Source organism: Lissotriton helveticus, chromosome 1_1, assembly GCF_964261635.1.
Source record: "Lissotriton helveticus chromosome 1_1, aLisHel1.1, whole genome shotgun sequence".
Taxonomy (NCBI): domain Eukaryota; kingdom Metazoa; phylum Chordata; class Amphibia; order Caudata; family Salamandridae; genus Lissotriton; species Lissotriton helveticus.
In genome coordinates, this window is record NC_136057.1 from 1,887,351,566 (window position 1) to 1,887,377,189 (window position 25,624).

General features: G+C 46.8%; 1 protein-coding gene across 6 annotated transcripts in view; it reads right to left on the reverse strand.

Annotated features, from left to right (window-relative positions):
- The window catches only part of SUCO (SUN domain containing ossification factor), a 570,127-nt gene that overhangs the window by 259,040 nt on the left and 285,463 nt on the right, over nucleotides 1–25,624 (reverse strand). For all 6 annotated transcript variants that reach the window (XR_013594734.1, XM_078642395.1, XM_078642375.1 and 3 more), the window contains exon 9: nucleotides 6,081–6,148. Coding sequence is in view for 5 of the 6 variants with exons in the window: in XM_078642395.1 (XP_078498521.1) it covers nucleotides 6,081–6,148 (68 nt within the window). In the remaining variant the exon portion in view is untranslated. The remainder of the gene's footprint in view (nucleotides 1–6,080; nucleotides 6,149–25,624) is intronic.

Consider the following 25,624-nt stretch of genomic DNA (forward strand, 5'->3'; position numbering starts at 1 on the left):
GTGGCTCTATTGTGTCTCTTAGCATTCTTGGATAAGGGTGCCATAGGAGGATTGAAGGTATCTTCAAAGATCAACTTCCTCTTATGAGGAGCCGGATCCTTAGACACCTGTGGAGGGTTTGCCAGAATCTGGTCAGTACACCGCTGAATGTAGATCTGTTATTGCTTGAAATCCAGGTGTTCTTGGGACCGCTGCAGGATGGTAGCTTGGAATCCTCAGAAGCAGCTAAGGATGCAGCTGTAAATGGCCTGGATGGAGCCAAAGATGGACACCGACCAGACAATGCCAAAGTTGATCTTGGTTCAGAGTTTGCCTGTTTCGGAGCCGTCTGCCTCAGCTCCGAATATTTTGGATTGGTGTCTTACAGCTCCAAATGTCTTGGTGCAGCGTGTTTTTGCTTCGAGGACTTCTGGTACACCAGTTTCAAGTCAGACAGTGGACAAGCCTACATCTTCGAATCAGACGCTGAAGCTGTGGTCAACATTGACACTTTGAGGAAGATCTTGGGACTGGATGCTGTTTAGGTGCTGAGTCCAGCTCGGAATGACTGTGTCAAGCATGGCTAAGAGGAAGTGGCACACTTGGAGGCCTCAAGAGGGGCACTGGAGCTGGAGCTGGAAGATAGTGCCTCCTTCTGATGAGTAGATGGAGTTATGGTACTCACAGCAACCATCAGTGGGTGCTGGGCCAGCGGAGGTTCATCTTCCTCAGTGTCCACCTCAGAGTTGAAGCTTTGCGGTGAGAAAGCAGCCTCATTTTCAGCAGCTGGGGTGTCTAGGTGCTCAGAATTCGACTCCTCTCCCTCCCCAAAATAGGTTTGGAGTGTCATCCTCTTCTCTTCTGTGAATTATCGACAAAGTGGCAAGCAGCGTGCTCTACAACTGCTAAAGACCATTTTTGCTTCTAAAGGTCAGACAAGACAAACCAGAGTCTTCATGGTAGGACAAACGCAGATTACAGACTTTGTGGAGATTTTACCTTCGCCATGAAATGCTTAATGAGCGACAAGGTCTTGAGCTGCTTTCTGCTAAATATGGACAATGTATCAGCAGTCGGGTACATAAATTGCCTGGGGAGTACCACGTTGAGAGCCCTTGTAGAGTTGGCCAAGGACTTTTAGCAGGTCCTTCTAGACAAGAAGACATCTTTTCCGGGAAGACTCAATGTGAGAGCAGATTAGACCTTGAGGTATCTGTGGGACTTCAGAGCATTAAAGCTGAATCCCGCTCTGCTACAGAGAATCATGGACAAGTGGGGACTGTTGTAGATAGATTTGTTTGCCTCAAAATAGGATCACCAGCTTATTTGCTTCATCAGCTAGAGACCTGAACAGCTAGCAGAGGCAAGTGATGCATTCCTTCAGGATTGGAGTCAGAGCCTTGGGTATTAGGTTCCCCTCAATCTTGATAATCCGGTGTCTCTCTGTGAAGGTCAGGAGAGAGAAGAGTAAGCTGGTGGTGGTGACACTGGTGAGGAGATCGAAGATTGGTTTCCAATTCATCTGGAACTTTCTTCGGATTCTCCAATCCTACTTCTCGAAACTAGGAAGATAAAATTGAGAGATAATCATGGCAACTTACACCCACTGATAATGGAGGGAGCGCTCCACTTAATGGTTTATAAGGTTACCAGTTATGCACCAATGTCCCAGCCTTTTGGAACAAGCTTCACACCTCATCAAGAAAGCATGGTCGCATTCCACATGAAGTGATACAGTTCAGCTTGATGTAGGTGGTCATGTTGGTGTTGTCGGACAGAAACTGGATCCTGTGGGGAAAGATTTAATCCACATTTTGAACTTTCTGTTGGAACTGTCTGGTAGAGGACAAGCTTACCGCACCATTAATGATTACAGGCCTGCCATTTCGGTGGGACATTTTCCCCCTTCATGGTGTGCTGATGGGCGAACACCCGCTGGACTACTTAGAGTTGTGCAATTATTATTACCCCCGCAACTAAGGTATTCATGTTTGTGAGACATGAATTTCACTCTTCACCTTCTGGAAATCGTGGCAGGACAATCGATCCTTTCAAGGAAGGAATGATCAGGTAAGCTGATAATGTTATTATACTTATATCTTTTAAGTGAGTGTCAGATGTGAGAGCACTGCATGTGTGGGCTAGAGTGTTCACTCCAGAAGGAGATTCATTTACAGTGTCTTTCAACACAAAGTCCCAAACTAGGTGGGTCAATACCCAGCACCTCTCATAACCCCAGGTTGTGTGTGGTGAGGTGCATTAGGGTGTGCAAGGATGTGACGGAAGACTTAAGACTCCAGGGTACAAACAGCATCTGAATGATTAAAAGCCACATAAACTAGCTTATTCACCCACTGTAATGAGATGGGTCTGTTTGGGTCATGCAGGAGGCAGGAATTGTACCTCTGTCTTTGAGGCACAATTTGTCAGAGGAGCCATGGCATCATATGCCTTCTCTTTAGGTGGCTGCTTAAAGGACATCCAACGCCTAGGAAAGTGGACCTCGGGTTCAACTTTTAAAAAAGAAAATATTTTAAACCTGTGGTGAGGTGGCATCATTGGTGATTGATGAGCTTTACACTTGCATAACGTGAGCCTCTGGTCCTGGCATAGAATGTAAAATTTTCTAGCTAACATGAAGGAAAGTTTCAATTCTAATAAGGATACGGAGGTGAGGACAATCCCAACCTAGACGCTACAGAGACTCCAGTTACCCACCCAGGGCTACTGAACCAATTTCATCGTTGAGTATAAGTATTCTTTATTGACTCTGTTATAATGAAACTTTTTGATGTTCTAGGCTCAAAATGATATGATTCATTGACGTTGGAGATATCATAATTGGAAACTTGCGCTATTCCTCTGTTTACAGGGTCAGAAAAAAGACAAAACTACCAGTAGAAGGAAATCAATTCAACAACTATTGCTATTGGGCACAAAAATAATAGGAACTGCTTTTACTCACAGGCTGTTTTACAATGAGATATCTGATTGTGATTGGTTGACTTTTGATTCTATTTCAGGACATGTGGGCTACTTAGTCCCAATGTTATTGTGATTGGAATATAGTTTTTGTTGGGTTGCTGAGCAAATAAATGGAAAAGTATTTTGCAAAATCCTCGCATCAATGTCCTTAACAGAATTTAAACTTTCCTTCACGTTAGCTAGGAAATTTTACATTCAACGACATGACAAAAATGCTGAAAGCATGTTATTTTTTTAACTATTCAATCCCATCTTTGTACTGCGCTTATAAAATGGAGTATAATTGTCCAAGACTATAACGCAGTGCTGGTGAAAACAGCATTTTCAGGCCCCCACTACAACATCATACATACAGTTCTTTGTTTGACATCATTTTTCAATTTACATACCTAAGTTGAGTAGAAATGTAACAGCCAATATTAAAAATATACAGGGTTTTCAGATCGAATCACAAAGTGTGTTATTGCATTAGAAAGTCAGATTTTCTATTCCTTCAAACCGGATAGGACGTAGATGGTACTCTAAACAAAGTTCAACAGTGTAAATCAGTGCACGAAATAAATGCCAAATACTGATTTTTTAAAATCCTACATAATTTCAACGTTTTTGGAATTCACAATCATATTTCCTCACGTAAATAACTCCCTAGAATCCCATTACTCCAAACCACCACATCGTGGTTTTGGAGACAACATCCTAGCTTCCTCAGGGTTTTACTGGTGCAGATATATTGAACCAGACTACACTTATTTGGTCTGTTTAATATCTGAATGGATGTGTTTGTGGCAGTGGCATCTCCTCCGATAAAGTGGTAAAGTGTCGCCCCACTGCTCAAAAGGAAAAATAAAATGATAAAGTCTTGTTATCATTATATTTTTCCTATTGCAGTCAGTGGCAGGCAGGGCTGTCCAGAGCAGGGGGAGCAGTGGTTTGAGCTCCATAAGTTGCACACTTTGCATGTCCCCCACCAGGCTGCCTTACACATGCTCCCTGTTTCTGTCTGAGCGCTGAGCCACGGCGCTCAGAACAATCACAGGTCTGCATTGCAGGGTTGTAATTGGACAGGGTAGCCTGTGTGTCCTGGTGTTTCCTGCTGCCTGCCGGGACTGCAGACAGGAAAAAGGAAGATGAAGAGGACGGAGGAGAGGCGGTGGCCGGCCGTTCTAGGTAAGTTCCTTTATACTTTTTATTCATTCCCTCCCCCGTCCGATAGCAGCCGCTACAGGTTTATGGTAAGCATTTACTATGTATGTGATAACCAAAATATGAAAGCGTGGGTGGCCGTGGTTAATTAATATACCAAATCGAATAGCCAGCCAAATAGGTTCTTTTTTAATTGGCTCCAAAAGTAATGCTACATTATTTTCACCATTTGGTTAATAAAGGTCATACCTTCCAAGATGGCACCACTTAAAACCAAATGTAAGTTGCTTAAGAAATGCTTTAAAGAAATACAAACCACATCATTCCTTGACCAAATTAATAATAAAATTCCAGAATTACAGAAAGATTTGGCACACAGTGTCTTCAAAACTCCTCTGACTATTCAGAAGTCAATGCTAAGGGGCGGCGGATGCCTAAGATATGTCTGCACTAGCAAACACATCCTCCTAAGAGCTGGATCACTCATAGCGGATGTTGTTGTGGCATGTCTTAATCTTTCCAAACTGCAATATAGATGGTCCCAGGATCTCCAAGCATTTTTGGACCCTAATCCCTTGAAGAGTTAGAGACGGTTTGCCTCGTCTGGCATGTATGGAGTACTTGGGAATGGCAATTTGGACATAAGTGCTAAGTACACTAAGCCTTTCAAGAACTGAAGGTCATCCTAGACAAAGCTCCTCTTAAGACATGGCTGTAGCATCAGACGACATCAGAGAATATTAGCACTTGGTAGCCCGCAAGTAGAAAAGAACCTCACCAAGCGAGCAATGTCAGCTCCCAAAGACCTTATATTGGATGACACCTTCCAAAATCTAGAAAAGATCTGATGGGTCGTAACATTTCAACTGTTAGTGCATGATGTACAGTATTATCAAGGGCTCTTATGAAGAAACCTAACTAGCAATAGCTTGTGTTGCAGAAGAGAGGAAGAATAACTCCTGCAGCAGATTAGGATCATGCTATCTGCAAACAATCTCCACCAAACATTACTGCTTTCCCTGGCCAAAATCAGAGCTTGCTGGGTAATTCTGGATCCCTGTGGTAAAGGAGCCATAAACACAATGCATCATGTTTTTTTAACCATAGCTTTATTTTTAGATACACTTATTAAATAATTTCATAAACAAGGTAGAGCACGGCTGTTCACATACCTCCCTCCATCTTTCCATGTACACGCAAGTCACAGAATCATGAAGCTTCAAGCTTCGGTTCCAGGACTAAGTAGAAGCTTCAAATTAACTAGATTAGGTTGCAATGGTTAAAGTTAAGGTCAGACTTCGGCACAGGAACCTAATATTTAGGGCTTTGAGTCTTTAGCTGCACTTATGATGGTGCTATTCAAAATAAGTAGTCCCCCACAGAACACAGATGGAAAGTAAGTTCCGATTTTCACTTCAAGTTTAAGTCAAAAGTCTAAAACACTTTTACTGGATGTATTTTTTTAACAAACTACTTTGGCGCTAAAAAAGAAAGAAAGCTGGATCCTGCAAGTTAAATGGGAAACACCCTGAACAATGCTGAAGAACAACTATAAGCAACTTCACGTTCCCAACAGGTTGGCTCATCACTGACAACTAAGAGGACAATGACGTCAAGGAATATGCTTAAAAGAAAAAAAATGGTGCTTCCAAAGCTGAAATTAAAGTCAGCAGACTAATGCTACCACTTTGCTACCCGAATAACCATAGAGGGAGAGAAAGTCAAATGGGAAAGGAAACCCTGAAACTAAATCTAGGATATTAACTGAAGGTCATATAAAAAATCTACAAGTGTGCAAAATGTATAACTTCTCAAAGAGAAACTGTATTGTGACCAATTTTACACCTTGCGATACCACCCAAACGAAGCATTACTCAAGAATGTGAAGCGATGAAAAATATCTATACTGAAGAAACACTTTTAGGGCTACATGACTTATTAGAGAAAAGTTTGTAAATGGAGAAGCACCTTACCATATTTTAGTGCTGCATGGATTTAGCATGTAGAGATCCATGTTCTCTATCAGGATAGCGGCTGTGCTCTGGGAAAAACAACAAAACAATGCTTGGGATACGAAAATTAAGTGTATGAAATATACTACAACAGGAGATTTGAATGTAGCCATTGCATAGTAAAACATTAAAGTATTAGCACATGTCAAGGAATTGTGAAGAAAATGATGCAAACACAGAAGCAACAGAACCAAGGTACATAATTTGTCGCCAAATTATGAGAAAACATTGTGTGACCTTGGTATCTCAACATAGCACTCAAACCCTTTCTCAAGCCAAAAGATACTTTTAAGATATTTTGAATTTAGTTTGATGGAATACCATGTTTTGATGGAAAGAGAGGGAATTTGAATGAGGCACATCTCTCATTTCACATCATTTTGAAAAATAATTTGATAGTGGTGACTGGGTAATAATTCAGTCCTGTAAGAATGTACATAATTCGACATGAAAATTAGTTAACCTTTAGAGAAATTAAATGGGCGCGGGAGCTGGGAATTAATTAGCACGTTAGCAATAAAAAATAATATCATATGACTAATTTATATGATTCACATTTTGATGTGATTCGGTTAGAGTTAATAATGTACAGTAATTCAAGTGAAATTAAGTAGCGATATCCTCCAATTGACTCGCTACAAAGTTTTAATTGAGTAGGAGCTATACTTCCAGTTGTCCGACAGATACTGCTACACAGTACCAGGATTATCGCAGAGTAATTAACCTTTGACGGACTGTCTAGATTCATGGGTACTCACAAACTTTCTCTCGGGGGCCAAATTTACAGTGTGGTTTGTGGCCGAGGGCCGCACCGGTGGAGGCGGGGTCAGTGGGGGAGGGGGAAGGGGCTAGAAAGAAAAAAACTGTGACCATGAAGTTGAACACAGGCCCCTGCAGCTGACGCGTTCATCCACTGAGCCAACAGACCAGCATACACACACATCTCTCTTTCTCTCTCTCTCTCTCCCTAACTCTCCCTCCCTCTGTCTCCCTCCTTCTATCTCTCTCTCTCCCTCCTTCCCTCTCTCTCTGTTTCTCTCTGCCTCGGTCTCTCTCTGTCTTACCTCTCTTTCTCTCTCTGTCTCCCTCCCTCTCTTTCCTTCCCTCTCTCCGTCTCCCTCCATCTGTCTCCCTCTATCTGTGTCCCACTGTCCATCTCCCTCTGTCTCCCTCCCTCCGTCTGCTATCTGTCGGTCTCCCTCCCTCCCTCTGTTTGTCTCCATCCCTCCCTCTGTTTGTCTCCATCCCTCCCTCTGTCTCCCTCCCTCCCTGTCTCCCTTCCTCCCTCTGTCTGTCTCCCTCCCTCCCTCTGTCTGTCTCCCTCCCTCCCTCTGTCTGTCTCCCTCTGTCTCCCTCCCTCCCTCTGTCTGTCTCACTCCCTCTGTCTGTCTCCCTCTCTCCCTCTGTCTCCCCCTGTCTGTCTCCCTCTGCCTCCCTCCCTGTCTGTCTCCATCCCTCCCTCTGTCTGTCTCCCTCCTTCTGTCTGTCTCCCTCCCTTTGTCTGTCTCCCTCTGTCTGTCTCCCTCTGTCTGTCTCCCTCTGTCTCCCTCCCTCTGTCTGTCTCCCTCCCTCTGTCTGTCTGTCTCCCTCCCTCTGTCTGTCTGTCTGTCTCCCTCCCTCTGTCTGTCTGTCTGTCTCCCTCCCTCTGTCTGTCTGTCTGTCTCCCTCCCTCTGTCTGTCTGTCTCCCTCCCTCTGTCTGTCTGTCTTTCTGTCTCTCTGTCTGTCTGTCTCAGTCTCCCTCTGTCTGTCTCCCTCTGTCTCCCTCCCTCTGTCTCCCTCCCTCTCTCCCTCTGTCTGTCTCACTCTGTCTTTCTGTCTACCTCCCTCTGTCTGTCTCCCTCCCTCCGTCTGTCTCCCTCCCTCTGTCTGTCTGTCTTTCTCTTTCTGTCTCCCTCCGTCTGTCTGTCTGTCTCTGTCTCCCTCGGTCTCCCTCCCTCTGTCTCCCTCTGTCTGTCTCCCTCTATCCCTTTGCCTCCCTGTCTCCCTCCCTCCCTCTGTCTTCCTCCCTCTGTCTCCCTCCCTCCTTCCCTCTGTCTGTCTCCCTCCCTCCGTCTCCCTCTGTCTTTCTGTCTTCCACCCTCTGTCTGTCTGTCTCCCTCCCTATGTCTGTCTCACTCCCTCTGTCTGTCTCCCTCTCTCCCTCTGCCTCCCTCCCTCTGTCTGTCTCCATCCCTCCCTCTGTCTGTCTCCCTCCTTCTGTCTGTCTCCCTCCCTTTGTCTGTCTCCCTCTGTCTGTCTCCCTCTCTCCGTCTGTCGGTCTCCCTCTCTCCGTCTGTCTCCCTCTCTCCCTCTGTCTGTCTCCCTCTGTCTGTCTCTCTCAGTCTGTCTCCATCCCTTCCTATGTCTGTCTCTCTCTCTGTCTGTCTGTCTCTCTCTCTGTCTGTCTGTCTCTCTCTCTGTCTGTCTGTCTCTCTCTCTGTCTGTCTGTCTCTCTCTCTGTCTGTCTGTCTGTCTCTCTGTGTCTGTCTGTCTCTCTCTCTGTGTCTCTCTCTCTCTCTGTCTGTGTCTCTCTCCGTGTCTGTCTCTCTCTCTGTGTCTGTCTCTATCGCTGTCTGTCTCTATCGCTGTCTGTCTCTATCGCTGTCTGTCTCTATCGCTGTCTGTCTCTATCGCTGTCTGTCTCTATCGCTGTCTGTCTCTATCGCTGTCTGTCTCTATCGCTGTCTGTCTCTATCGCTGTCTGTCTCTATCGCTGTCTGTCTCTGTCTCTGACCCTATCTAGCTCCGTCTGTCCCGGTCTCTATCTGTCTCTATCTCTATCTGTCTGACCTCACCCGGGTCTCACTCCCTGCTCTGCCCTCCCACCTCACAGGGCTCTCACTCCCTGCTGCCCTCCCACCTCACCTGGGCTCTCACTCTCTGCTCTGCCCTCCCACCTCCCTCACCCGGGCACTCACTCCATGCTCTGCCCTCCACCTCCCTCACCCGGGCTCTCACTCCCTGCTCTGCCCTCCCACCTCACAGGGATCTCACTCCCTGCTCTGCCCTCCCACCTCACCCGGCTCTCACTCCCTGCTCTGCCCTCCCACCTCACAGGGATCTCACTCCCTGCTCTGCCCTCCCACCTCACCCGGCTCTCACTCCCTGCTCTGCCCTCCCACCTCACAGGGCTCTCACTCCCTGCTGCCCTCCCACCTCACCCGGCTCTCACTCCCTGCTTTGCCCTCCCACCTCACAGGACTCTCACTCCCTGCTCTGCCCTCCCACCTCACCCGGCTCTCACTCCCTGCTTTGCCCTCCCACCTCACAGGGCTCTCACTCCCTGCTCTGCCCTCCCACCTCACAGGGCTCTCACTCCCTGCTCTGCCCTCCCACCTCACCCGGCTCTCACTCCCTGCTTTGCCCTCCCACCTCACCCGGCTCTCACTCCCTGCTCTGCCCTCCCACCTCACCCGGCTCTCACTCCCTGCTCTGCCCTCCCACCTCACAGGGCTCTCACTCCCTGCTTTGCCCTCCCACCTCACAGGGCTCTCACTCCCTGCTCTGCCCTCCCACCTCACCCGGCTCTCACTCCCTGCTTTGCCCTCCCACCTCACCCGGCTCTCACTCCCTGCTTTGCCCTCCCACCTCACAGGGCTCTCACTCCCTGCTCTGCCCTCCCACCTCACCCGGCTCTCAGTTCCTGCTGTCCTCCCCCCTCCCACCCCCTCTCCCCTGTGCATCAGCCTGGCACCCCAGTACTTAACAGGTCTTTAAACGACCATTTGTTTGTTAATGAGGCTTTGTTCACCTCTTAGCGCCCCTGCAGCTCCACTCTTGACTGTGGCTGGAATCGCCCGGCACCACCGAGCAGTGTCTCTGACTCGCACTGCTGCTCCCCGAGGTGTTTGCTGAAGATAAAAAAAAACACACACAGGTGCGATGTGTAAAGCTCCGCGGGCCGCCACTGAAGGCTTGCCGGGCCGCTACTGGCCCGCGGGCCGCACTTTGAGTACCCCTGGAGATGGGTTGGTCTGACAATATTTGGAGCGCTTGTTTTAATTATCACAGTTCCTAACCCACATACAGTTTAAACCCTTATAACATACAGTAATTCATCAATTCAAAATACAGTCTGATAATTTTCCCTACTAGATGCACAGAAAAGCAGCAGCAACGCCTGTCCGTGATAAATGAACTCCATTATTGGTAAAACCAGAACTTATCAAGCACTTCACACAAGGATACATCACATTTCTTTCATTTATACAAGGGTTATAGGAATAACATGCTTAATTGGTTTACTTAAATAGGATTCCTTAGTAATACGATTAAAAAAACAGCAGTAATGCAATAGATTACCACAAGGTAATCAAACATTTGCAACAACACATTTTAAATGCACTTACAGAGAGAAAGCTTTTCACACAAAAAAATCTGATTTTATTTGCTGATAGCAGCACACTTTCAAATTCGTTTTTTAATCTTAAATAGCAATAATTGCAATTCATAAATGCAGAGGGCACAATGCCAGATTGTTTGAACTAGTGCAGACTGCCGAACTCCTGTTTCTGAACGTAGTACGTAGGGGTCACTTTGTCTTTACTAGGACGGTTTTCTCTTATATAATCATGTAAAATACTTTGAGCACTAATTGTACTGCTGTCTGCTCCAGGTAATTGATGTGACAATCCCTTTGTTCCAGCACCCTGGTATCTTGAACAGTCATGTAGCTGAGAGGTGCTCCCCACCCAGAGTGAGACAATGTGATAATGGTCACCTGCAGTTGAGGGTCCAAAAATAGCCTGCACCGTGACGAGTGTGTTTGATTAAATCATTTGAGGGTGAGCGAAGCACGGACCTCGACCAACACTAGATCTTCCCGTTGACTTGCCCCTAGGGAACATTGCTGCACTAGACACTGCAGTAGCAGGCGTATGTGCAATATTGAGTGCAGCATTATAGCTATAAATGAAGATCACCACTAGTTGTTTATTACTTTTCTCACTGTTACAGGACATGGTGTCTGAAAACTGCGAAAAAGTAGTAGCAGCAATTGAACTGCCATCAGCCTATCTTGGTTTTGGGTAGGAGCTGTTCCACCTTATCTACATATATTCTAATAAACATCTTATTATCATCTACCATGTGTGGACTTGAATACTACACCCTCCCAGAGATTTATACAGCTTTCGAAAACTGTTGGATTTGCAGTTGGTCAAGATACGTTTTTTTGCATTGACTGTGAATCCTAACTTGTGTACTACTGAATCTGCTGTGTTGGTGAGTGCTAGGCACTGCTGTCTGCTTTTGGTCTTTATCAGCCAATCATCCAGGTATGAGAAGACATGAATGACACTGCAGCACAGATACGCGCCACCACCGTCAGACATCTGGCAAACACATTTGGGGTTGTTGTGATCCAGAAGGGTAATACTTTGAATTAGTAGTGTTCTCCACTTTCCGCAAAACGCAGGTAGTGGTGATGTTGCAGATGTATATGGATTTGGAAGGAGGCTTTCTTGAGAGCAAGGGTCGCCATGTGGTTTCATGTGCTGAGGAGATATGATATCCTGCAAAGCGGTCTTCTTGAAGTGCTCCCTCAGAATGTATTGCTTCAGTAACTTGTGTTCAAGAATAGGTTACAGTGTACTGTCTTTTAGGTGGACTAAACATCTTGACTCTGTGGAGCCTGGACACCAGCCGATGGCATCTTTGGTTAAAAGATATTGTACTTCCTCTAATAACAGTTGCTGGTATTCCGGACTGAATGTGTGCCATCGAGTGGTATCTTTGGTTGTATGGTATGGAATGTATGGATGATTGACAAGACCCACTTGTCTGAGGTCATTTCCTTACACTGTGGAAGGAACACACTTACTCACTCCCCGACAAGTGTGTGAACAGGGGGGTCAATAGCAAGCTGCTGCTTGGAGGTTGAGGCACCCTGTCCAGATTCACCTTGACACTCTCCGCTGGCGTTGCCTCAGGTTAGCTGCTGCTGGAATAGTTAGCACTGTGGTGTGGTAGCGGTCCTGGTATACCTCCTTTTGGCTTCTGCTTTTGAAAAACAATTTTGGGAGACTTAGGTTTGTAGGGCGCCCATTGCTTTGGCAGCGTCTGTGTCCTTTATGACTTCCCCAAAGATACGGTCTACCTGACGAAGATATGTTCCCCATCGAATGGTTTGGTGATGAGGAGCTATTGAATCTCAGAGTGAGGATTGTGGTTATTTATATGGTATGGTTGTGCGACCTTACAAAACTGTTTTGGGTCCAGTCAGACTTGTTTGTAAAACCTTTAGCTCAACCCTGGGTAGCTGTGGCTTCGAGCAGCAAGGCTCAAAAAAAATTAACTAGTGTAAAGCATTTAGAAGCATCAAAAAAAAAAAAGAAGAAAGTCACAACCCAATAGAAATGTGACAATTAATAAAAATTATATTATATTTTTATGAATTTTTAGACACCAAGATGCGTAAAATACACCAGAGAGTTCGGAGATATAGCTTTTTAAAGAAAACAAACCTCAGCTTGTTAGTTCAAAGTGCAAACAAGAATTGGCAACAATAAAGTTTAGAAACGTTTCAAAAACCGCTCTCCCTCCCCCCGACCCCTACTTAATAGCGGCTGCTGCGCGACAAGGCGAGCAAGACCTCTGACCTCCTGGTAAGGTTAATTGCTCTCCCCTTGTGCAGCTCCATCGGTAGGCCACTGCCCCCAGCGCCAAAGTTTGAAAAAGCTGGGCGACAAATTCAAACAAAAAGAAGGTCGGGAGGCCAATAAGGAATATCTGGACAGTTACCTGGTCACCAAATCTGTCTAAAGTTCAGAAAGCGGACACTAGCCAATGGGTTACCAGGATCCCACCCACCCTGTGATGACTTCTGGCTATGCGAGGCATTTCGCAATCCCAGAGTGCCCTAATCTGCCCACTCAAGATGTCTAAACCCTTCCTAGAATTTTAGGAGCTTGGTAGCCCACCCTAGAGGTACGGCTAACTGTGCGCTACATGCCCAGTGGACAACCGCTTTGGCCACTGGTTTCCCCGCTCTGTTCCTGCTGCCAGCCTATCTACCTGAACAAAGGAATAGCCATACAGGAGTACGATTGCTATTTGCCCATCAAAAAAGCTTCCCCCTTTGAAGCTTGCCTTTTGGGCCAACACACTGTGTGGCTTCCTGCAAGGGGGAGGTACCACCTCCCTCTGTAGCAGGCTTCTATTGTTCCGAGCCTGCAGTCGGGCACACTGCTCTCCAGGAGGGCAGAAGGCAGTCTGGTGGCTAGCAACTGGTCGAGGCCAATGGACAAAAAGGGCAACAGAGTGGCAACGTTCTAAAAGTTGCTGTTCCTTAAAAGTAACATTAAATTCGACTTGGGCATCAAGCTAGGCTTAATTCCACAATTAGTTTGATATCTTGAAGTACCTATTTTAGTAGTCCCAGCCAGAGGTTAGCCAGACCTCTTAGTCTTTAAGAGCGTTTCCACAAGGAAGCCATCCTCTATTTTTTCACATGAATTGAGCTTGTGATTGTCAGCTGCCCTTTGTATCACCTCATGACCTGTTCTGGTGTTGTCCGGGTAAACATAGTTTACCACAAATCCTTTTTCCCGTAGGCTATTACAACGCGATTGTTACAACGCATACCATTATCCCGCAAGTCAGAACAGCGATTTGCGGAGGGGTCAGAAGGTGTTGGATTTCAAATCCAACACCTTCCCTACTGGTGCACAGGCTGGAGTTGGAATAGTAAATTATACTATTCCAACATCCAGCGCCCCACCTAGAGCAAGTTGTAGTTATGACTTGCGGAGTAATGGTATGCATTGTTACAACGTGGTCGTTGTAACGACCGTGTTGTAATAGGCTGCGGGGGAACGGCATGCCTTATAAGGAGGCATATTCATTGTCCGAGGGTAAGGGGTTTATTATATATGGCTCCCGGCCACTATCATCCTGTGGGTCCACAGTGGAATCTTACCACAGGTCTTCACATTCACTGGGTGGTGCAGGTAAAAATAAAGATCCTGAGAGTTCTGTCCCACCTTATCAGAATTGGCTTGGAAATAGTGGATGAACACTTGAGATGACAGTGGCCTGTGTGGTGACTCATGTGGTGGCAATATAAAGTGCTGGATTGGGGTTGGTGGAGGTTGTGGAGGAATCTGAGATAGAGAGTTGGTGGCCTTGTCTGCGCTCATCTGTGGGGCAGGATTAAAGTCCAAGACCCCTGAAATCAACTTCCTCTTCTACTAGGGTAATGCTGTACGTCTCTGGGACTCCTGTGGTGGCAGGAGAGCAAGACTCTTCCAGAGGAGCAGTGGATGCAGATTTTGCACTGCCTGACATGGGCCACTCTAGAAGCTCAATGGCCAGTGCAGGATCACTAGACGCCACACTCAGCATCCAAGTATTCCTCAGCCTTGGCTTCAAAGCCAATTTTGGTTCCAAAGTGATTGGTCTTAGTCTCAGGGTTGAGCCCATGTGGGCTGGTGCCAAGGCTTGGGAACTTATTGACAGACTTAACAGGAGCCAAGGGGGCTTGTGATGCCAAGCAGCGTCAGTACCAGAACCTGAAGGTCGGTCTCTCGTGGCCAGTCTTGGGGCTTGATGCCAGACTCCCTAAGGGTCCAGTGCTCTATCTTGGAGACGTTTCCACAGTGTTGATCCCCAGAGGAACGACCCTCTGATGTGGGTAAAGAAATGGAGGCCCTGGATGTGGACTTTGGCCAAGGCAATAGTGGTTCCGGGGAAGGAACAGGTTGCCCTTGACATCTGAGCCCTCGAAAGAGAGGAGCTCAGGGTTATGATGTACCTGAGCCATCAGTGTACTAGATGGACCATTGCCCTCGTCATAGGCTCCCCTCAGTGCCAAGAACAGCAGGCAAGTTGGTGGGTGTCGACGATGTATCTTACATTGTGCCCAGTGACATTCTCTTGGGCCTGGATGGTGATCCTATTTTTTTTTTTTTTTTTTTTTTATTTTTTTTTTAAAAACCTTTATTTGAGCAAGCAGAAATGTACAAGGATGGGCCTACAACCACACGGGCCAGCCGCTAAAAAGGAGGAGAGACATATCACATAAGCCCGCAGAGGTAACCGTCAATCAACAATGCAATACTCCACATTATATACAGAACCAAAACAGGTTTTATATATATGAAAGAACAAACATACAAAAAGGCGAGAGTGTATCACTGAAGGTCAGCCCAAGGGACGCAAGGGGGGGGACAGCAGCGGAGGTGCAATAATAATATCCTAAGCACTAAGGAGTATGGAGCGGGGGGGGGGGGGGGAGAGGGGCAGAGATCAGGAAGAAGAAGGGGGGAAAAGCCGGTGACACCAGCTCAGTCCCTATATGAAGATTCCGGGAACGCCAGCCTAGGGAGATAGGGTAATCTCGATAGTGTCCACAAGGGGAGGAGTACAAATGTCGCCACGGTATTCGTTCCATTGACCCCACACCTTCACCCATGCCCTGGGTCTACCCCTGGCCACATAAACAGTTTTCTCACGGAACATGGACCAATCCATATTATCCTCCCATTGTGAGAGGGCAGGGGGCCTGGAGGCCCCCCAGAGTTGCGCAATATCTCGCTTCGCGATCATATAGCCCAGGGTGGCCCATCTAGTCTGTGCCACCGAATAGTCCGTGGGCTCCCAAACATTCAAAAGGCAGCGACGAGGTTCCGGTCGCAAGGATATCCCCGTCACCACAGTCATCAGATCAAGCACGGCCACCCAATAAGCAGTCACCATCGGGCACTCCCAAAGAATATGCAGGAAAGTAGCACGCAAACCACATCCACGCTTACACAGTCCATCGGAGGAAAAGCCCATCACTATCAGTCGCGGTCCCGTCACGTACACCCGATGAAGGATCTTCAATTGGACCAGACGGAGTCGAGCCGGTATAGCCACCTCCTTCGGAGAGGAGAGGGCCGATTGCCAATCCTCATCATCAAGTTCCAACCCATCCCCCATCCACTGTTCCCGAAGTCGGGCCAATAAGTCAGTCCGATTGTTGATCAACTTTTTATAGATCAGGGAGATAGTGCTGTCAGGAAGATGTCCGTCAAGGATACGGTCTTCAAGTGGGGAAGAGTCAGGCGGAATCTCACCAGGAGCAAACACCGAAACCAAAGCGTGCCTGATCTGTAAATAACGAAAGAATTCCCAACTACTCAGGCCGTAGTCAGCCTGGAGGGCCTGAAACGGGCGCACAGAACCCTTAGAATATACATCCCCCACTTTAGAGATCCCAATCAAGTCCCAACGGTCAAAACCCTTGGAAGACCAAAGACCGCCCAGACGTCCCGAAGCATAAAGCGGCGTCGCCAATGTCAAGCGATCCTCCCAGCCCAGGCTCACATTCGCAGCACGCCACACTGTCAAAGCAGTCAAAGTAGGTCCCACAAGGTGGCGCCCAGCGGAGCGAGAATAGAGTACTCTATTAAAGTCACCTCCCGGAAGCTGAAGTTTGTCCATCTCAAACGCCGGAATACGACCCGGAGAGAACATAGCGTGATTAATAGCGGACAGATGGGAAGCCCAGTAGTATCTCTTAATATCGGGGAGCGCCATGCCCCCATCGTACCATGGGATGGAAAGTTTCGCGAGAGCAATGCGCGGTCGCCCATCCCAAATAAGTTGCCTCTGAAGGCTCTCAATCTCCCGAAAATAGTTCTTGGGGATAGGATCATAATAATTCTGGAGAGCGTAGAGAAACCGCGGTAGTGACATCATCTTAAACAGGGCCGCCCGACCCAGTGGAGACAGGGGAAGTTTGCGCCAGCGGGCAACGTCCAAACGGAGCCTAAGCAACGGGGGAAGAAGATTACGATCAAAACGAAGGGACGGATCCAAGGTAACGAACACCCCCAAGTATTTGAAACCATCCCGAACCACCTGAAGAGGAAGTCTACTCGGCAACGGAGGCAAGACACCAGATAAAACGTATACACAGGATTTAGACCAGTTGATGACGAGGCCTGAGTTAGCGCCAAAGGACGCAAGAACGTCAAATAAAACAGATAAAGACTTGCGAGGGGAAGTAAGATACAAGAGGATGTCGTCCGCATAAAGCGAGACGCGGTCTTCGAAGTCCGGGGCCCAACGAATACCTTTAAGGGACGGTTCCCAACGGAGCCAGGCCGCCAACGGTTCAAGAGCGAGCGCGAACAACAGAGGGGACAAGGGGCAACCCTGACGGGTACCCCTGCCCAAGGAGAAGGGGGCCGACACTCTACCGTTCACTACAACTTGCGCCAGAGGTTCCGCGTACAACAGCCTAATCCAGCTAATAAACTCGCACCCAAATCCAAATTTCTCAAGTGTCGCCCATAAATAGGGCCACTCCACAGTATCAAAGGCCATGGAGGCATCCAGGGACGCCAAAATGGCCGGTTCAGTCAAAAGCCCCGCCCTCGCCAGCGCGCCGTGGAGGCGACGTAAATTCAGAGCAGTGTTGCGATGCGGGATAAAGCCAGACTGATCCGGATGGACCAACTCCCCAAGAACCGAAAGGAGACGGGTCGCCAAAAGTTTAGCCAACACCTTAGGTTCAACATTTAATAGGGATATGGGCCTATAGGAGGAACAGAGGTCACGCGGTTTACCCTCTTTGGGAATGACGACGATGGTCGCCAGACGCTGATCATAGGGAAGCATGTTCCGCTCACGAGATTCTAGAAACATGGCGCGGAGATACGGCGCCACCTTATCGGGGCATAACTTGTACAACTCAATAGGCAAACCGTTCGGGCCCAATGCTTTGCCCGAACGGAGCGAGCGAACTGCATTGGCTATCTCATCATTCGTAAAAGGGGAGTCCAAAGCAATACGGTCCAAGTCGGTGACACAGGGCAAAGCGATATCACGCAGAAGAAGGCGGGAGTCGGCAACATCCCTCACAGACACGGGAGCATATACCACACGGAAATATTCCGCAAAACGATCAACAATGGCGGTCGGATCTATCACATTCTCACCACTCGCAGACTGAATCACGGGCACCACACGATTAACTCTTTCTTTCTTGTCCAACCACGCTAGGAGTTTGCCCGCTTTGTCACCCACATCGTACAATCTGCCCTGCTGCTCACGAAACATCACCTTTGCAGCGTCAGTGACCAGAGATTTATATGCAAACTGTTTTAGACCCAGGGCATGGAGTTTGTCAGGCGTGACACCAGATTCCAACTCGTCCTCCAAAGCAGAGATCTCCCCCTCAAGGTCCACCACCTCCTTCCTCCCTGCCCTCTTAGCTTCAACAATCAAGGAAAGGGCCTGTCCACGAATCACAGTTTTAAAAGCCTCCCACAGGGACACAGCCGAAGAGACCGACCCCTCATTTTCCAGGAAATATGAATCCATGGACTTGAGCAAGAGGGTACGAGTCTCAGGGGAGGAAAGATACCAAGGGTTAATGGGAGCAACTCGGCCCGCCGCCTCTACCCCAACCTCGAAACGAAGCCAGAGCGGCGAGTGATCAGAAATACCCCTCGGCAAGTGTAAAATCTCACGAACCGCCGATGATTCGGCTGCGGGCATCAGGAAATAATCCAGCCGGGACAGACTGCCATGGGCCCCAGAATGGAAGGTGTATTGGAGTTGAGTAGGATGCAACAGTCGCCAGCAGTCCACAAGGCCATAGGTATCTAAAAACCCACCCAACCACTGCTGAGCCTGCGGGGTATCTCTAGGGGGATGGCGATCGTGAGGGCCGGAAAGCACCGAATTAAAATCACCGGCAAGAAAGAGAGTGCTATCAGGGAGATCCAACAGAACACGGCCCAAGTCAGTAAAAGTAGAGGCCTGCAAACCCGGGGGAACATAAACATTGAAGAGAGAGAGGGTGCGGCCTTCATATCTACCCACCAGGACAGTATATCTCCCGCGGTCATCATGAATCACCTCATCAATAGCCAGGGGGAGGGAGGTTCGAACAAGAATACCCACACCCCTAGATCCGGAGGTAAACCCTGAGTGCGCCACAAGGCGGTAGCCCCATCTAGTCATTGCATAACAAACATTACCAATCAAATGGGTTTCTTGCATGAAAACAATGTCCGGTGACAAACGTCGTATACATTTTAAGACCACACTGCGCTTAATACGATCTCCCAGGCCATTAACGTTCCAGGAAAGAAATTTCAACCCTCTACCCCCCATCCCAACCACCCGAGCCAAGACCCCCCGTCCATGAGCTAGACATCAGAAACAGCAGCAAACACAGGAGCAAATCGCCTTGAAAACACACAGAAAAGAAAAAACTTCCCAACCCCCCTCCCCCAAACTGAAGAGAAACACCCCCCACCCTGCACCCCTGCAAAAAGCTAAAGAGCCACCCCAACCTGCAGTGTGCCTGTCGCCCAAGAACCCCTATTCTACACAAAGACCCCGGAGGAGGAAAGGTCTCCGTTCCATCCACCCCCCGACCTCAGCAAGAACAAAAATAACAAACGAAAAGACAGAATGATCACAATGTAGAGGGACGCCGGCCAACACTCCTGAGAATGTATTCAAAATAAGACATAAGAGCCGAACAGTTAAATCTCCACACCACCTTCGGCACCGCCAGGGTGAGCGGCGGAGTCTGTCTCAGGAGGACGGTCAGGCAATGAGTCCAGCCAGTCATTAACAGCATCTGGCCGATCAAAGAAAAGGGTACGTTCATTGTATTCGACCCGGAGTCTAGTGGGAAAGAGCATGGCGTAACGTAGGCCCCGATCCCGGAGACGTTTCTTGGCACCACGAAACTCCATACGTTGTCTCTGAACCTGTTGGGAAAAGTCCGGGTAAAAGTTCACCGTAGCATTCTCAAAGGCCACCGGGCCCTTCACCCGCGAGGCCTGCAGGATAGCGTCCCGGTCTCTATAATGAAAAAGCTTCGCTACAATGGGTCTCGGCGGGGCTCCCGGCTTGACTTTGCCCCCTGGAACACGATGTGCACGTTCCACCGTGAAAAAGTTTGTGAGACCAGAAGGGGCCAAATGGTTCAAGACCAGATCCTCAACCAGGAGATCCACCGAGTGGGGTCCAGGATTTTCCGGTACACCAACCAGGCGAACATTGCAGCGACGCGCCCTATTTTCAAAGTCCTCCAGGCGACGGGTCATGAAGTCGTTCCCCCGACGGAGATTTCCAATCTCTGTTTGGAGCTCCGAGACGTCATTCGTAAGGCTAGAGGATTTAATATCCAGTGATTGTACCCTCTCATTCGTCTTGCCGAGATCAGCACGAATCAGATTCACCTCAATAGCCACGGTGTCAAGTTTGTGGGCCAAGGCCTCGTACTGTAGGCCGATGGATTCCCTCACACCCGAGATGGCGCCCATGATATCCTGTAAGGAGGGCTCCGCCGATTCTTCCAAAATTCGTTCAGACGCAATACTAGAACCAGGCAGGGCAGCTCCGGGGGACCCCTTAGAATGGGTATAACGGTCCATGACATTAGATTGAACTGGAGCTCCGCGCAGAGGTGTTTTCGTCTTGCGCGTCTCTCTGTCCCCTCTGCCCGCCATTTTGAAGATGCGTCACAGGACAAGCCACCAGGTTCGACGGGCCCGACACCCAAAGTACAGGATCAAAAGTACATAAAAAGGGGGCACAACTCGGGTAGAGGTCGCCAAAGCAGCAAATAGGTCACATGAAAGCCCAACAGCCGATCTGCCTCCAAGTCTCAATCGCAACACGACATCCACAGCCGCGGCCCAAGTCGGAACGGAATCGAAACCGAAACTTAGGAAGGGGGGACCCACAAGGCCAGATCTCCTGCCGTTGTTGTTCAATTGCAGGACGGCTACAGTACCGCACCCCGTCCCGGGCGCACCTCAAGGGCGGAGCCCAAAAGTTCAGAGCACCGTAACTCAGGAATACGAGATCCAAATCGATTTCTGAAAAGTGCCAGGGTAATCAGCCAAACGTCCCCTACACGAATTCTTGCAAGAAATCAGGATTCAGCCAGGATAAAATGTCGGGAGCGGCGAGGGTCCGGAGAGCGCTGTGCTCAAGCGGCCATCTCGGATGCCCGCCAAGCTCCTCCCCCGGTGATCCTATTTTTAACACCTTGCAGGCTAGGCAGCTGGATTCCTTGTGGTCTCAAAGGAGGCATAGCTTGCACACACTATGCTAGTCAGACCATGGGAATGTGGCAATACACCTCAGGCAGCATTGAAATTGCATATTACTGGATACCACTCCAGTGGTAGAATGCGAAGCAGTGAAATCAACAATGATATCTTCTGATGATAGTGCAGGGTCCTTGGAAGACGAAAAGGTGTGGAGAAGTGGCTGACAGTCTCATATTGTGAGCTGAAATGCACCAATGAACCAAAAAAGAAAAACAAAGAAATCGTTGGTGCAGTCTTTGTCCTGGTACATTGTGAGCTACGGCAGGATTCACAAGATCTTGAAGGGGAAGACTATTTCTAAGAAATGCTATTTGCAAATGTCTGCATTCAACACTAGATTGCAGGAGTATGCAGAGCATGTGATCTAGGCAGCAAATGCAACAAATAAAATGTAACATAGTAATAGAAATCCTGTATACTTTATCCATGATGACATTCACTTCCCAAGTCAACACTCAAATACAGGAGTAAACCATAAAATGTACCTTTTTTACTAAAGCAATTGACAAACTTGGCAGCGGGCCCATTGAACAAAGTAAGATTAATGGCGAAAAGCACTTGTAAACAGCAGGGTTTTTTATCCCAATAGATTTCAGCATCTAACTTAGCTGGAACACTATGCACAGGACTCTTATAAAAGTGCTTTAAATTAACACTAATGCATTACCCATCCAATCAAAGAAGCTCGGGCCTAGCATAAATTGATACTTGTATAGCACACTACTCACCCGCAAGGGTCTCAAGGCGCTTGTACGAATACCGCTGTGGAACCCATCCTGGCTTTCCCTGTGAGGTGTCCACTCCTGGGCACCACCAAGGTGGAGGCCAGGCATCCTTAGCATTGTGGGGGCCGTTGTGGAGATTAAGCAAGCTATTGCCCAGAGTTGCAGAGTGGGACTCCATGATTGGAATAGGCACCGAGGCGAGAATTATCAGGTCCGTGGAATTTTTGAGCCCAAGACCCGTCGAGGCGGGGAATTGAACCCTGGTCCCGGGCTAGACCTCTGCATCACGGTCTGCCGCTCTAACCATTGAGCCACACTTCTCCAGCATACATTTAATACCGCACACAATGGTTATAAGGACCAGCAACTACTTTTCTATACATATGTACTCCCTTCAAAGCACACCAAATAACATAGCAAGCAAGAATGTGGGGGTGTCCAGAAAAAAGGCACAAAAAGAGAGCCTGAGCAAGAAAAATGAGAATTACTGCCCAACACAACTGTTTCATACGAAGAACCTCAAATAGTCAATACAAGACTTTGCTAAAAAAAACTTTTTTAAATAATCAAAACACAGTATCCAAAGAAGTGTTATGCTTGTGAAGGTGTCCGCACAGACTTCTGTGTTGCTTCACTTCTAGAGGCTTCCTTTTTGATTAAAATTTGCAACTTGGCGAGCAAACATGTTTCTGATATGTGACTAAATAAGGATCTTAGTGTCTCCTAATAAATACGATTCCATACACTTAAAGAACAAGCATTTGCAATGCAATAGGTCTCGCATTAGCGAGAGTTTGAGCTAATGGCATTGTAAATGACGATGCCCTTTAATTATGTGTTTTGAAAAACTGCAGGTGCTGGGTAAACACGCACTTTGTACTTATAGTCCTTGTTTACGCAAAGCAAGACTGGAGAAACAGCGCCTTATTTAATGGCAGCCTTGCTTCTCGTAAGCAAGGACCATAAGTACAAAGTAGGTGTTTACACACCACTTTCAGGTTTTCAAAACACAAATAAAAATCATTGTTATTACAATGCCAATAGCTCAAACTCTTGCAAATGCTAGACCTATTGTATTGCAAATGCTGGTTTTTCGTGGGTTCTATAGTTTTATCGCTTTTCTTTTTACATTTTTTTGTATTACTTTTTGTTAATTTCGGTATTGACAGACCCTCTACTGTTCCTTGTCACCGCTTCTGCATTAAGATGCACTGTGCCCTGTGATATCAATGCCAGAGAACATGCATTTGATTGTATTAAGAGACCACTGTTTAAATTTCCCTTCTGTAGCATATTTTTATTGCAGTGGCCCAGTTGTTACAAGGCATTATAGAATTAATTTCTTCAAACATGTTATGTGCTGATTGTAGCAAATTTATAATGGCCCAAAGTTTGTATAGGGTAAAGCAGCTGCCTCACAACTTTTAACTGCAGTGTTGTTACCAAATTCAAAATGTTGGCATGTTATGGTGATATCCATAAGGCGGCGTTGTGGTGGGTTGCGTCCGTTCCACCCCTAATTACAGCACCATCTAGGGGTATACACACAGAAGCTTACTGTGTGGGTATAGACAAACAAAAATTCGGATTACTTTCTATCTGTGTTATACTTCCGGCCTGGCGACCACATAGCCACTCACCACTGAGAATGACTACTTGGAAAACCCTTTCGATTTTTAATAGGTCAGTCTTAAAACCGGTAAGCGCTCTAAAAAGTGCTTTTATTTGTGTGAATATAGTTCTGGCTGGCACAAACATCAAACCTGGACTCGGTCTTGAGGTTGCAGGAAAAGTGGGACTGGCTGAATCTTTGAACTAACTGAATGACCTGTTAACATAGTATTGTGTCCCAGAAACGGGCAAGCAATAAAGCCCTTGCAACTATGTCCATAAAAGTTCAGGACTAGACTAAATGTTTTAAATCATTCAAAGTAAAGCAGCGCCTTAAAAAAACAAAAATTACTTTGTTTATTTTTACATTGTTTTTTTAATCCCAGTTTGCTTAGATTGGACTTTTTTCACAATAAGATTACTGATAAGCTTGTGCTTTCCTATGGTGTAAACTGGATTGTGACTTGGCCCTTTATGACGAGTTATTATACCTGGCCCGGTGACGCTTGCTTTATTAACCTGCGAAGGATAAAAGGCTAAGTTGGGACGCATGGCATGCACGGATCTCTGCGGTAGACTCGACCCTAGGCTCAAATATTCATTTTTCTAGGTTTATGCACTCGTTCACCCAGGGAAAATACAACTCCTGTAACCTGGAATTGCTTCTAAGATTGTATCATTCAAGAAAGCTCAGATGAACCGTATGTTTGAGCGCCTGTTTCATGACTGATGTGTAAACAGACGTCGAGTTGCAAGCAACCTATAAAAAAGCAGAGAGAACATCTAAAATGACAATTTTTTTCCTGAGCTATCACTCTTGCGATTGCCTCTAAATCCTTTATTATCTATGACGACGAACATATGCTTGCCACGTAGGGTTTTCAACAACTACTCCAGGGACGTCCAACACGACCAGGACACATTATCCCATTCAAGTCAAGTCAATTAAGCTTTATTCGATTTTAAATTACAAAATCATAAAAGCACACATTAAAAAACAATGTTTAAAAAGATCTTTACAGTTAAAAATAGGCAATGTTAAAAGTACTATAATACAATTCATACAGGCCCGAAAGTTATTAAGGAGATCACTCTGCATGATTCATTTTGTTTAACCAATATCAAAGTAGGAAGGATAGAACACATATAGGTGCATATTCAGTTTAAAGTATTTACAATTTCTTTATACACTATGTACATTCTTTCAAATCACTTTCCAACATAAAGATATATGGTATTCCGGTAGCTGATAAGTAAGTTTAAAAAAGTTTAAAAAAGAGGATACTGTCTTCATAACATATTCGTTCTCTAGCTGCTTTAACTTAAGAAATGCCACTCTACAGCTCCGTAGCCCCCATGCCTTTAATATAGGTTTCAAAAACCTTTTCCTCGGGGGTTAGGTAAAATTTACAAAACAAAGTACACTGGATGTTTGATTGGTAGGAAATATCATCACATGGACAAATTGCAATGTCCCTTGACCAATCGTTACATTCAGGAAAAGTTAATCTGAAAAATGTATCAGTGTGGAAACGGGTCAACAGCATTCGAGTATAACAGCTTGGCTCTAATAACAAATAAGGTTGAATCCCTACGCTAATAGTAAGTAGCTGATTTTCCACAACTGTACATTAGACCTTTTCCAAAAGCCACCTTTTATTATCTAGATGTTCCAAGACCATCTTTTTCAATGTGCTTTTAGGCATAACTTCCATGCTTACAGGGGTATCGAAAAATTCTGGGTGCCCGATCTCATTCATCATGTGTTTCACATAATTAATCCATTTTATGTTGACCGTTCCATCTAGCTTAAGGCAGTCTGTGATGATATCTCTATTTAAACTTGTCTCAGACGTTACCCAAACTTTATGCCACAAGAGTAAAGGGGAGCTTTTGATGGTATCAGAGATATATGGTAGGCCCACTTCGCTATGGCAGATATAAGTAGCTGTAGATTTGGGGGCTGCTAATAAATAGCGGATAAAATAGTTCTCGCAGAGTTGGATCTGCTCCGCCTGTTCGGTCCCCCAGATGCTTGCCGCGTAAGTACCGGTAGAGACACATTTAGATTTATAAATTTGTAAAAGTTCTCTTACTGGTCTCCCACCCAATTCTTTT